Source organism: Myotis lucifugus, unplaced genomic scaffold (genome assembly GCF_000147115.1).
Source record: "Myotis lucifugus unplaced genomic scaffold, Myoluc2.0 scaffold_61, whole genome shotgun sequence".
Lineage (NCBI taxonomy): Eukaryota > Metazoa > Chordata > Mammalia > Chiroptera > Vespertilionidae > Myotis > Myotis lucifugus.
In genome coordinates, this window is record NW_005871109.1 from 345,894 (window position 1) to 360,525 (window position 14,632).

General features: G+C 37.9%; 1 protein-coding gene across 1 annotated transcript in view; it reads right to left on the reverse strand.

Moving 5' to 3' along the window:
* The window catches only part of PDE3B (phosphodiesterase 3B), a 153,099-nt gene that overhangs the window by 6,955 nt on the left and 131,512 nt on the right, over positions 1-14,632 (reverse strand). Inside the window, exons 13-14 of the mRNA XM_023754508.1 lie at positions 6,382-6,585; positions 320-481 (exon numbers count right to left, since the gene is read on the reverse strand). Of these exons, the coding sequence (XP_023610276.1) occupies positions 320-481; positions 6,382-6,585 (366 nt within the window). The remainder of the gene's footprint in view (positions 1-319; positions 482-6,381; positions 6,586-14,632) is intronic.

Sequence of the window (14,632 nt, forward strand, 5' to 3'; positions counted from 1 at the left end):
ATAAATTATCATAGGCTATTGGTTTTCAGGGTTGAAAGGGACCTTGGAATCATAATGTAGTCTGTCCTTACCTCTATACTCAAGTACATTCAACCCACTTTAGATAGGCTATAAGCTTTTTTTTTTTTAATATCAGCAGCAAAGGCAAAAAGAGCAGAGAATATACTAAGACCAGAGCAAATGAAACTATTTCTAACCATCCTTAAGCAAAGCAATTCAGATTTCAAACACTGAATGTAGCTTTCCAAATCCCAAAGGGTAGTTAGTGTCTTCAGATGGCAGCTATTCAAAATCCCACCAATCTCATGTTTCAACTCACCTGCTCATAAAATTCATTGACAATGCCTTCTGTCCATTTCAAATGCAAGTTCCGAACTTTTGCTGGGCCATTGATATCTGCCAGTTTGATGCACACCTGGCATACTAAGAGGCGGTCATTTTCATTATTCCACTCTATACCATTACTATTTACATCATTGGCCTGTTTTGGAAAAACAGAATTATTTTAGGTTCTGAGGGCACAGGAGTTTTGTTGTTTCTACTAAATTACCTTAAAATTTTCCTATCCAACTGACAGGCAGGAATTTCAGTAAATGCTTCGTTTAATCTATTTGTGCCATAATATGGACATCTATGGTTAAGTTTCCCTTGAATTTAAAATGTTATTATAATTTTGTTTCAATAGAAGCAGAGACTAAAAAAACATAACCATGGGTTTCCATGTCTGTGATTACCACAGAGGATTATAATTTGTGTGTGTGTGTGTATACACATACATTAATATGTAATATAATATATAAGTATATATATGCAAAACATCAATAAATCATATAGAATTGTAACTTTGTACCTCAAAAAAAGAAAATATTTAAGTATCTAAGGAGAAGTTGGCTCTAGCTGTGAAAGACAAATGTGATATGGTTTAAAGAAGCTGAGATCTATGGTTTAAAATCCTGACTCAGAATGACTTGCTAATTTATTGTGTGATACTGAAAATATTGTTGAATCTCCTGAAGTCCTCTGCATCTAGAGCAGCGGTTCTCAACCTGTGGGTCGCGACCCCTTTTGGGGTCAAACGACCCTTTCACAGAGGTCACCTAAGACCAGTATATAATTACATATTGTTTTTGTGATTAATCACTCTGCTTTAATTATGTTTAATTGTAATGAAAATACATCCTGCATATCAGATATTTACATTATGATTCATAACAGTAGCAAAATTACAGTTATGAAGTAGCATGAAAATAATTTTATGGTTGGGGGTCACCACAACATGAGGAACTGTATTAAAGGGTCGCGGCATTAGGAAGGTTGAGAACCACTGATCTAGAGGATAGAAAAAGCAATATCAAGCTAGCCGAATAGCCATGGAGATTATTAACAAATGAAAAATCCCTGATTCATAGTAAATGCTAACATCGCTATTTAAATAAATAGTAATTATCATTATAAGGCAAATTACTATACCTTTTTTAATAACCCAAATTTCCTTTTGTGAAAAATGAAGTGAATGGGCCAGATCAGTGAGTTTTGAATAGTGTGATGGTAGTTTTTTGGCACCAAACCCTTTTGTCAAAGGAAAATTTACACAGACCACCACCACAGAACAACTAGTAAAGGAGAACTCTTGATTGGAGCTCTGGACCTCCTACAGTTTCTTGTGGTGCCTTTCTGAGAGACTTTGGAATAGAAGTCTCTGGGAAACACAGATTTCAAAGTACTTAGGTAATCTTTCGCCTGTAAAAATCTTACTGCAAACACATAATCAGAGCAGTGGATCAACCAATACTAAAGCTAATACAAATTTTAAGAGGCAAAAGTAGGATGATCATGTGTAATTACAACAATAAAGTAAGGGATACACACAAACACATACACTAAAGAAGTAAAAAATGACAAACATAAATGTGAAGGGGGTGAGTAAAAATGGTAGTGATTTTAGAATGCGTTAGAACTTAGGTAACGATCAGCTTAAAATAGACTGCCATAAACATAGCCTGGTATATATGAAGCACATGGTAACCACAAAACAAAAATCTACAAGAGGTATACAAGAAAAAAAGGGAAAGGAATCCAAACACAATACTACAGAAAGTTATCAGCATGCAAGAGAGTAGGAAAGGAACAGAGAACCATGAAAACAATCAGAAAACAATAAAATGGCAATAACTAAATAACTATCAATAATTACTTTAAATGCTGATGGATTAAATGCTCCAATCAAAAGGTGAATGGATAAAAAAAAAGTAGTACAGATATACAATGGAATATTACTCAGCCATCATAAGAATGAAAACTTATCATCTGCCACAATATGAATGAACCTAAAGGCTTTTATGCTAAGTGAAGTAAGTTAGACAGAGAAAGACAAATACCATATGATTTAAATTATATGTGGAATCTAAGAAACAAAAGAACAAATCAAAAAAACAAACTTACAGATATAGAGAACAAACCGAGGGTGGCCAGAAGAAAGAGGGGCTAGGTGTAAAAAGTGAAGGGATTAAGAAGTACAAATTAGTAGTTACAGAATAGTCACAGGGATGTAAAGTACAGCATAGGGAATATAGTCAATAATATTGTCATAACTATGTATGGTGTCAGGTAGGTGCAAGACTATGGGGGATCACTTCACAAGTTATATAAATATCTAATCACTGTATTGCACACCTGAAACTAATATAATATTGAATGTCATCACTATAAATAAAATGGTTCTAAAGAGAGAGAGAGAGAGGAGTGTGTTTGGGGGACTTGGGCCTAAGAGAGTCTTTTTCTAATTATGAGTTATGAAACAAATATTCATTCACTAGGCCAGTTTGGAGATGTGCCAGAAGGAAACAGAAAAACTCTAACCAAGACTAGAAAGTGTCTGTGGTGCAGATGGCATGGAGTGGTATGAAGGAAACTGACCTGGGCAGCAGGACCCCTGATGAGAGGCACCTGCAGTATTGAGATTAACTGGTGGTGTGACCACAGAAGAAGCTTTTGAGAACTATGACTCATTTTTCCTACTTGTAAAATGAGTGAGTAATCTATAGGGTCCTTCCTGGAGCCACACTTCACGGTGAAGACCCAGCAAAGGCAAAATAAAGGTGCCAACTCCTCCCCACCCCCCGAAACTCTGCTCAAGGACCATGTTTCGCTGCTGTGACATGGGGAGAAATAGGGGTTCAAAGAACCCAATAGATGCTGTCAGAGGCCAAGACTTCCCTTTTGCTCTGGCTTTGACTATTGCATCAAAAACCAAGGTAGAAAAACATGCCCTTCTTTCCTGGTGGGAACTCCAGCTCAAATCCCACTTGCTTTATGCCAAACCTAAGTGACATCATTACTAAAATTATGATGATTACGCTACTACATACAATAAGTAAAACCTAATGACACTTACTATTCTGGGCTCCTTTCTAAGTACTTGCATAACTCGTGTATCCCCTCCATAACTTCCTTTTTTTAAAAATATTTTTTTATTATTTTTAGAGAGAAAGGGAGAGAGAGAAATAGAAACATTGATAAGAGAGAGTCATTGATCAGCTGTCTCGTGCACACCCCTCACTGGGGATCAAGCTGCAACTTGGGCATGAGCCCTGACCGGGAATGGAACTGGAAACCTCTTGGTGCATGGGATGCTGTTCAATCCACTGAGCCACACTGGCTGGTCCTCTCCATAACATTCATCTTTATTTTCACAAATGAAGAAACCAAGGCATAAAAAGATTGGGTGACTTGGGTTAGGTCTTACTAGTTAGTAAGCTGTGGGGCTGCGACTTGAACCTTAACAGGCAACTGCTGTCAGTGCTGCTCTGGCACCACCTCTTACACGCTACTTGGCCACATCTCTTTTTATTGTCTTGTCATATTACTCCTTTGCTTAAAGTCTTCAATAGCTCCACATCCCCTCAGCTACAAGATAAAATCAGCCCTCCAAGAACTGTCCCTGGCCACCCTGCCCGGTCTCACATTGCTCCCCTGTCTATTGCACTGAGGCTCCAGACATGAGGAGTCATTTGCCATCTGAGTGGACCATGATTCCTCCCTCGCTGTTTCTTTTGCCCAGTAACCAGCTCACGTCCCTGTCATCTGGCAAAAGTCCTGATCAGATTTCAGGTCTTGCCCAGGGTGAACACTCCAGGTGGACACTTCTGACTCTTCCAGGCAGAAGGAGGCACTCCCTCCTAGGTTCCTCCACATTCTGTTTGCACATCCCTCTATTCTAGGTCTGAGCACATTGCAGCAGAACTGCCTGCTCACACCTGTTTCCCCATTAAACTGGAAGTATTATGGCAACTTATTTATTATTGTGTTCCCAGTGCCCAGCACATAGTGGGCTTTTCAATAAATATTTGTTGGGGTATTTATTGCTAGGTAACTTAGATTTGTATGTCTTCCCAAGACAAAATTTAGATCCTAAATCCTTGGAAGACAAGAATGACTCATCCCCTAGTGTAGATGTCCCGGGGCTGGCAGCATTGTTGGTGCTAAGTAAGTATTTGTTTGGTAATTGGATAAATCAACAAATACTTCCCAGAAAAGCTTTGACATGAAATGAGTAAAAAGGAAATCTTGATCCATTTATCAGAAGAAACATTTTTTTGGACATTATGCACAGAAATAACCAGTAGGGCTGAAAATAGTAGATGGTGAGAGACAAATAAATTATTTCAGGAACAGAGAGCAACTAAAATGTCAAACAGGGAGCATAGCTTTCAAATTAGGAAAACACACTTGATAATAAGATTTATTGATATTTTGTTCAATGAGAAATCTGTCTTCAAATTTTTTTCTTGAAGTTGAACTATTTATATTAAACCAAAACTACTTAATGCATCAATGCCATTGACCGACCTTTACACTAAATTCCAAGAAAGAAAATGCTCCCAATAGCCCATTAAAACAAGGTTTTTTCTTTGTTATTTGTTTTCTCTTTGTCTGATTATATGCCAATAGTTTTATAGTTCTACAGACTGCAAGGTAATGAGACTTCTGACCCTGAGAAAGTAATTTTCATTTGACAGGTATAAATCTTGGGAAGTATTACTAAACCACAGAGGCATGTTCGAACAATGTCAGATTCCCTTGTTGCTATTTTTTAAAGGAAATTGTTAGTTTAGGAAATTCCAACCCTCGGAAGCATTCTTTGTGTAAGAAGATGCTGAATAATAAACCTACTTTACAAGCATGTGTGCTGTTCAATGGCAGGAAATGAAGAGTAAATAGCACAGAAGTGAGGCCAGTAATGGGAGAACATCTAAGTTAAAAAATAACTTTTATAGGGTACAGTTGGTTGGATCATCATCCCTTACAGTCCAGTGGTTCTCCACCTCCTGGCCCTTTAAATACAGTTCCTCATGTTGTGACCCAACCATAAAATTATTGTCCTTGCTACTTCATAACTGTAATGTGCTACTGTTATGAATCGTAATGTAAATATCTGATATACAGGATGGTCTTAGGCGACCCCTGTGAAAGGGTCGTTCGACCGCCAAAGGGGTCTCGATCCACAGGTTGAGAGCCGCTGCCTTACACAGTAAAGTTGTGGGTTCAATCCCCAGTTATGGCACATACCTGAGTTTCGGGTTCTATCCCAGGTTAACAGGGGAGGTGGGTGTATACAGGAGGCAACCCATGATGTCTATCTGTCTCTCTCCCTCTCTCCTTCCCTCCCTCTTTCCCCCCTCTTCCTCTTTAAAATCAATAAGCATATTCTTAGGTGAAGATTTTTTTAAATGAGAAGAAAATAATAGATTCCTGCCAGCAAAAGAAGGGGCATCCTTCAGGAACCTAAAGCAGTGGTTTTTAACACTTTTTCACCCCAAATGTCTGGGGCATAGAACACGCTGATTAGTACCACTATCCCATGAGGACAGGGACTCCTACTTCTTCGTTCCTTATTCTTTTATTTTTTTTCGTTCCTTATTCTTTAGCACAGTGAGGGCATATTCTCAAGTGGAAGAGTGGTGAGTACTCTCCTACACCAGCCAAAGACTAATATAAAGAAGGTGTAAGAGGTGTGGTGCAGTAGACATGACTGGCTTCCGTGAAGTCCATCTTTAATTTCATAAAAGGCCTTCTTTGGCACAGTGCACAACTTCCTCAAATCTGCTCCTAAAAACTTCGGACATAATTGATTTGTCACCGTGTGAAGGTTACAAGTCTGTGTTGGAGAGGAAATGTAGCGAGCAATAGTATTTTAGAATGTGTTATAATAATAAAAATACTGTTTTAAAATACTGGAATATGTAATATCTTACAGTAGATATTTATCATGACTTTGTGAACAGTATTAATTCTAACTTAATATTAAATAATACTTTCATTTAGTAACACTGACAACAATGGTTTCCATTTTTGATACCAGGCATAAATTACATAACAAACCTTGGCATTGAATTCAGCAAGGAAATCAAAATGTTTCTTAAGGTCTGTGGCAAGGATTGCTTCAATGACTAAAAAACGAAAGCGCTTGAATTCCACATGATCAAGATTAAGAAGGAAGTTGTATTCTGGACTAGAAAGATACAGGCTCCAAGCTGATGCAGCGTGATGATTCTCCAGAACAGATCTGTCGTTGTATAAAACTGCCTAAAAAGGAATAAGAAAAATGAGGTAGGCATCTTAAAGATATTAAACTTTTAATAATAAACAGAGTTAGGTTCAGATTGGAAGAATACAGTGAGTAACAGCTCTATGTCATTGGTATTTTAATTCTGTGAAGGGTTGTGATACTTTATAAATGAGTGGACCAAAGTGCAAGGTAAGGTACACCTTTCCTGCATGCTCAGCTAGTCAGTGAAAGGGCAGTTGGTTTTCCAAGTTCATCATCTTTGCAAATACCATGCTGCCTTCCAAGAGATGGAAAGTTGGTGTTTAAGGTCTACTTCATGAAACCAGTAAACCTTCTCAGATAAAGCTTAGTCCTTAGGGATATAGAATAGGCTTGGGATACATTTCTTCAGCTAGCATGGAATCAAGCGTGGTGGCAACAGAAAAGAAGCAGGAGTACAGTCTAGGGCAGGGGTCTTCAAACCTCGGCCCGCGGGCCACATGCAAATACAAATATTGTATTTGTTCCCGTTTTGTTTTTTTACTTCAAAATAAGATATGTGCAGTGTGCATAGGAATTTGTTCATAGTTTTTTTTTTTAAACTATAGTCCGGCCCTCCAATGGTCTGAGGGACAGTGAACTGGACCCCTGGTCTAGGGCCTAGACTGAGGCAGGCCCAGTGTCTGAGGAGGACACATCCTATACTTCCATCTCGTCACAGTGCCTGGGAATAAGAAGTATGAAACAGGTACAAGCACAAATCCTTTGGTTCAAGTGGTATGGCACTATTCACTTTTTCTCCGCCTCTTCCTCCTCTAAAAATTAAGCAATTTTTAAAATCATTAAGCATAGTAATTTAAAAAAAGATGTTAACAAAACATTTTGTGGAATATAACATGTATGCAAAAAATGCTAAAACTTGAATAGTACAGTTTAAGAAATGCCCATGTAACCAATGGTACTGTCAAAAATACAACATTGCTGACTCCTTGGAAGCTTCATTCGTACACCTTTCTTATCACAACCTTCTTCCTCCCCACAAAGATATGCATCCCTAAATAATATATTCAGTAGTTTAGTTTTGCCTATTTTTAGTCATTACATACAAGGAATCAACTTTGGGAATTGCTTTTTTGTAAAATTTTAAGGTGTAATTGGCATACAACATTATATTAGTGTCAGAAGTACAACATTTAATATTAGTATATATTGAGAAATGATCACCAGAATAAGTCTAGTAAATATCAGTCACCATACATAGATATATAATTGTTTTTCTTGTGATGAGAACTTTTAAAATATTCTTAGAACTTTCAAATATGCAATACAATATTATTAAATACTAGGGGCCCGTGCATGAATTTGTACACCTGGAAAGGAACTGTGGGCCGCAAGGCTGCGGTGGGCACAGGGGTGCATCTCGGCCCATCCTTCGCACCCCCGCCTGGCCCCTCCCGCTGCAGCCCCTGGTCCTGCCTCTGCGCTCACACCGCTGATGGCATGGAGTGACGGGCTGGCACTGAGCCATCAGGTGCAAGTGGCGGCTGCCACCCCAATGGCTCCTCAGGAGCAGAGAAGTGGAGAAGCCCACAGGGACAATTGGGGCCAGCTGATGGTGCCGAGCGATTGGGGCTGGTGATGGGCACCAGCAGTGGGTGAGGGCGGAGCTGGCACCGGCAGCAGGTGTGAGCACTGGGTGCGACCGCGGTGTGCGGGAGCAAAGAATTTTCAGTAACCACCAGAGGCTTGCCCCAATTACAGCGACTGGCGGTGCCTTGCCTTGGTCTGGCGTCCCCGCTCATCTGCTCCACCATCCTGCTGCCGCTGCCGCCTGCCATGTTCTGCGTGCACCCCTGGTGGTCAGCGTATGTCATAGCGACCGGTTTTTTGGTTGTTCTGCCGTTCAGTCTATTTGCATATTAGGGTTCTATATATATAGATACATAGATAGGCGCCATGCTGTACATTACATCCTTAGAACTTACTTATACCTGGAAGTTGGTACCTTTTGACTCCATTCACTCATTACACCTTTTCATTGCTGTCTCCTTTGTGTGATTATATGGCACAGTACTATCCATCAGGCTGCATTTGTTCATTTGGATTATTTTCAATTTATATCTATTATGAATGTATAATCTATCATATTATACTGCTATGAATATAATCTTGTATATGTATCCTGGCACATGCATTTGTATAGGATATATGCACAGGAGTATATTTAGGGGATTGTATAGTATGTAGATCTTCAACTTTACCAGATAATGTCAAACTGTCTTATGTAGTGTATGAGAGTGTCTTTGTTCCACACATCAGTACTTGATATTGTTAGACTTCTAAAGTTTTTTTAAATTGTTAGGTTTCTCATGTTGATTTTAATTAGCATTTCCCTGCTTACTAATGAAGCTAGAATGGTTATTGGTTGTTTGGATTTCCCATTTTGTTCGTGCTTGTTCAAGGTTTTTGTCCAATTTATAATTTAGTTGTCTTTTTCTTACTGACTTTTAGGAATTCTCTGTATATTCTGGTTTCAATTCTATTGTTGGTTGTGTTGCTTGTACTTTTAAAAAAATTCTCTATATATTCTGATTTTGAATCTTATGTTGGTTGTGTTGCATATACTTTTTCCCACTCTGTGTCTAGCCTTTTTAACATTCTTAATAGTGTGTTTATGGATGTTCTTAAATTTAATGTAGTGGAATTCATCGATAAGTTTCTTTTATGGTTAGTGTTTTTCTTTCCTGTTTAAGGAATCCTTGCCTTCTCGGACTTTGATTGTTGGTGGCACTGAATTTTTAAATAGATAATTCCTCTTAAATTGATTTACCTTGAAATATTGATGTAATCTGTGACCATGGACTATCTCTTTATTCATTTTTTAGTGTATATAAGTTTTATATTTTCCTGACAAAATCTTGCATATTTTTGTTATTTATTTCTAGGTACTTCATATTTTTGGATGCTATTAATAATAAAGGCTATCTTTTTAAAAAAAGCATTTAATTTTCTAATTATCAGAAGCTGGTATTTAAAAGTATAATTATATTTGCCCTGGCCAGTGTTTTTCAGTGGTTAGAGTGTCAGCCAGGGCACTGAAGGGTTGCGGGTTTGGTTCCTGGTCAAGGGCATGTACCTGGGTTGCAAGTTTGATCCCTAGCCCCAATCAGGGCACTCAGGGCTCCTGCAGGAGGCAACCAATCAACATGTCTGTTTCACATTGATGTTTCTCTCTGCCTCTCTCCCCACCATCCCTCTCTCCCTTCCACTCTCTCTAAAAATCAATGGAAAAATATCCTTGGCTGAGGATTAATAAATAAACAAATAAATAAATAATAAAAGTATAATTATTTTTATATATTGAACCTTATGCCTAGCAATCTTGCTAAAATTTCTTTTTACTAATTTATTTGAAGATTTAAAATTTTTTTCAACTTGCACAATCATTATCTGAGATTAATAAGTTGTTTTTTTTTCCAGTCTGTTTCTTTTACTTCTTTTTCTTGCCTTACTATACTGGTTAGAATCTGTAGTATTATCTTGAATTGTAGACATACTTGTCTTATTATTAATATCAAAGAGAAAGTATTCAGAGATTCACTACTAAGCATATGCTACTTTGCTTAAGGTTTGTTTTTTTTTAATGACACCCTTCACTGGATTGAGAAAGTTCTCTTTTATTCCTACTTTGCTAAAAGTTTTTATTAGGAATCAATGTTGAGTTTTATAAAATGTTTTTTCTATAGTCATTGAGGTGAAATAATTTATAACTTTAATTTGTTACGGTGAGAATTTCATTGATTCATTTTTGTTAAATCTCTTGCAGTCTATGATAAATGCAACTTGTTCATGGTTATCCTTTCTAAATATTACTAGGTTAGGTTTGATAAAATTTTTATTTAAGGTTTTTACATATGTGTTTGAGTGAGACTGCCCTGTGATTTTTCTTTTTTGTATTATATTTGTCAGATTTTAATATCAAAGTTTGTATATTGGTAAGCCAACCGTTTTTTCATTATTGCCCCACTAACAAGACTTCTTAAATAATTTTTCCTAATCATTCCCATGAAAATTTAATACTACAGAAGTAATGTATTTGTCTGTGTACTATAGGCATATTTTATGTGCTTTGAACATAAAAAGAGTAAGATTTTTTTGCCCCCTCCCCCTTCACCAACCAATTTTAATAAGCATAGTAATTATGAAAAGAACTTACACAGCCAGTGCTAAAGGTTAGGGATAAAACTAAAAACTCATCCCTGTTTTCATAGAGCTTCCTGTGTAATGGGAAAGAAAATCAGATGAAAATAGAATATAATCTTGGTTAAAGTACATATTCTAAGAGTTTAGTTTTATGTATTATCTGTGAAAATTAGCTATAGTCTATATTTAAGCATCAATACTTAACAGCTTTTGATTATTTTTTACACTGTTTGATTTTATGTAAACAATGATATGATTTAAACTTTGTAATATAAAGGCCGAAAATAATCTAAAGGCTCATCAATAGTCAAAGGGATAAAGATGTGTGTATATGTTAGACAATAAAATATTATCTGGTCGTAAGAAAGAAATCCTGCCATTGAATTACATGAATGGATCTTGAGAGCATAATGCCAAGTGAGGTAAGTCAGAGAAAGAAAAATAGTGTATGATATCCCTTATATGTGGAATCTAAATAAGCTGAACTCACAGAAACGGAAAGTAGAAGGGTTGGTTACCAGGAACAGGATGGGAGGAAACTGGGGAGATGTTGGTTAAAGGATATACTTTTCAATGACTCTGGTTTTGCTCAGAGTCATTGATATGAAAGACCAAACAAACAAAGAGTCTGAGAAACCTAAACTTATGTCCCCTTTTGAAACACACACACACACACACACAAGAAAACATTTAAAAATCTTTAGGTCAGAGTCATAAGATTGAAGAGGTGGTAGTTATGAAAAGTTTAAAGTCTTGGATTAAGAAAGATTGTTTCATAAAAAAAATAATATTCCTGTCTTTAAAAAAATCCAAGAGGTAGTAAACAAGTCAGGTGTTATAGAAAACAAACAGTTTTGATGAACAGCTGCCAACTTGGGATTCCTCTACCCTGAAGTTTGGGGCTTGTTCTAAAATTTCTAGTAATCCTATATTTTCTAAGGTCCTTTTCTCAGTTATCACCTTTGTTTTGCTAAAACAAATTTTTAGGTAACTTTCTGAGGATGGATGGGACATGGTTTTTAAATTTTTTGCATATCTGAGATTCTCTATTTTGCATTTAAAGCTCTGCTGTAGCTTAGCTGGAATTAGAAATCTAACTTAAAAATAATCCCTCTATACCAGCACTCCCTAGCTCTTCCAAGTTTTACATTTCCTTGCACTTACAACATAATCATCTCCTCTTTGTCTCTCTCTCACACACAATTTATTGTTTTTCTTGCTTTAGTAGAACGTAAGTTCCATGGGGGCAGAATTTTTTGGTTCTATTTTGTTCAATAAGAATGCCTAGAATAGTGCCTCGCCCACAGTATACACCCAATATTCCTCCGAATCAATGAGGAAATGAATTCCCTTGGAATTTTAAAGACTTTATTCCAGAGCCATCTGGCATCCATTGTTGCTAAAATATAATGCCAGTTGGATTTTTTGTTCTTTTACAAGTGTGTTGTTTTCATCCACTCAGAAATAATAATAAAAAGTCTCGGTTGTTCTGAAATTTTACCATGACATACCACGGGTAGGTTTGGGGGATTTTCTTCCCCCACCCCCAATTGATGAACACCTCTGGCATCTGATGAACACCTCAACCCAAAGACTCAATTCTTTCAGAAACTTCCAATAGTCAGATCTTGACCTAGTCCCCTATGCCTTCTTTTTTCCTTCTGTATACTTTCCATGTCTTTATCATTTTAGTCTGTATTCTAGGAGAGATGGTCTGACTTTACTTCAAATGCTTATATTGATTTTTTTTAAAATTTGCAGTATTTTTAGCTTCTAAGAGCACTGTTTTGTTTTGTTTTGTTTTCCATAGTTTCTTATTGTGGATGCAGTCTTTTTCAAATTCTCTGAGAACTTTAAAAAAACATTCAGTGCTTTTCTATTCCCTAGATCAGCGGTTCTCAACCTGTGGGTCGCAACCCCTTTGGCGGTTGAACGATCCTTTCACAGGGGTCGCCTAAGACGATCCTGCATATCAGATATTTACATTACGATTCATAACAGTAGCAACATTACAGTTATGAAATAGCAACGAAAATAATTTTATGGTTGGGTCACAACATGAGGAACTGTATTTAAAGGGCCAGAAGGTTGAGAACCACTGCCCCAGATTATCCTGTATTCACTTAATTCTGATCACTTTAGCCTTTTTTTTTCCCTAGCTACCGATTAATGTCTGGAAATCCTTGGTTTTCTATTGATATAAGAAAATGAATTCTAGATTGCAAGCGTGACTTTCTTCTGCACTATGTGTTTTATTGCTGAGTCTCTTCTTTAATTGGGAAGGATGTGAATGTGTTCAGGGCTTGCTACCTAGCAGGTTTTGCTTTAGAATTACAGACTGGGTGTCAGCTGTTCAGCTTCCAGAATGAGAAGGATTTACTCTGGAATACTGATACCCACACTAGTATTTCTCTCCTGGCAGTTTCCTTTAGTATCTAAGGGCTGACTTTTCTGCCTGGAGGTAAACGCAGGGCTGCAGCAGGTTTGCTGACAGGCACGTACACTTAAGTGCGAGCAAGCCTGTGTGTGCGCACACGTGGGCAGGCACAAAGACATCTGGACTTCCTCTAGAGTTCCACTTAGTCTGTAGCCCCACCTAATATGCTTTTATGTCTCAATATTGAGCCATCTGTTTTTCATTTTCTAAAAATAGTATACAATTCTTTAATCTACAGGTGGTAATACCCTCCCACATTGAGCTTCACCCCTTACTGTCATTTTAGTCAGGAGGAAGGGACAAATGCATATGATTTTAGTCACCATCTTGATCCGTATTTTGACTGTATGAGGTTTACAGGTCCCAACTTGAAATTTTATTTCCCTTTACCCTAAATCTCATCAAAATATTAATACCTCAAGCACTAATCTCCTTCTTTTGCCAACTTTTCATTTGGAAATATCTGAGAAATCTCAGAATTTTAATACTGACATCCTTCCAGTTTAAACTTGACTAAATATTTTACCTCTTTCATGGAAAAGATTCAAAGTAATCCTCCTGTCTTCCCAGCATACATTCTTTACCATGAGAATGAAGAGGAATACTTAATGGTGGTATTGTATACTGCTGTCACTTTTTATAATACACTGGAGCAATGATATCTTTTACTAATTATGGCTTAATTAGACCCACTGAGCTTCCCAAGATGAGAGAACCTATTTTATTTACCTAATAAACACACTAAGCCTCAGGCTTTCACAAAAGAGTCCTTATCTCATAGGCGCTAGCTGAGGCAGGTGTTAGGAATTTCATTACTCTGGGAAGAACTGAGTACATTTCAGACAAGCTAGTGGTGCTGCAGAGCAAAGAAATCAGGCGTCCTTCAACATTCAACAAATATTTACTGAATGTCTTTTGTGTGTGAGGTACTATTGGTCTAGGTATCTTCTTACCTAATAATAGACAAAGATGCTAATTGACCGTACCTTCGCTATGCTAACCAGCCAATCAGGAGAGTATGCAAATTAACCTAACAAAGATGGTGGTTAATTTGCACACGTAGGCTCCAAGCAGTGGCGCGAAGCCTGACGGCCCCGGGGCGGTGGAGCAGCGAGGCCTCACGGCCCTGGGACAGGCTCCGGCCGGAGCCCAGTCAGAACGAAGGCCTGGGTCCCGGGTGCCGGAGGAAAACAAGTGCCAGCAGCCAGGGGAAAGGAAGGCCTATTGCACGAATCTCTTTGTGCACCAGTCCTCTAGTCCAGGGGTCCTCAAACTTTTTAAACAGGGAGCCAGTTCACTGTCCCTCAGACCGTTGGAGGGCCAGACTATAGTTTAAAAAAAACTAGTCAGCTGCTAAGCAACAGGCAGCGGTGGCAAAAACACCCGGCGGGCCGGATAAATGTTTTCAGCGGGCCGCATGTGGCCCCCGGGCCGTAGTTTGAGGA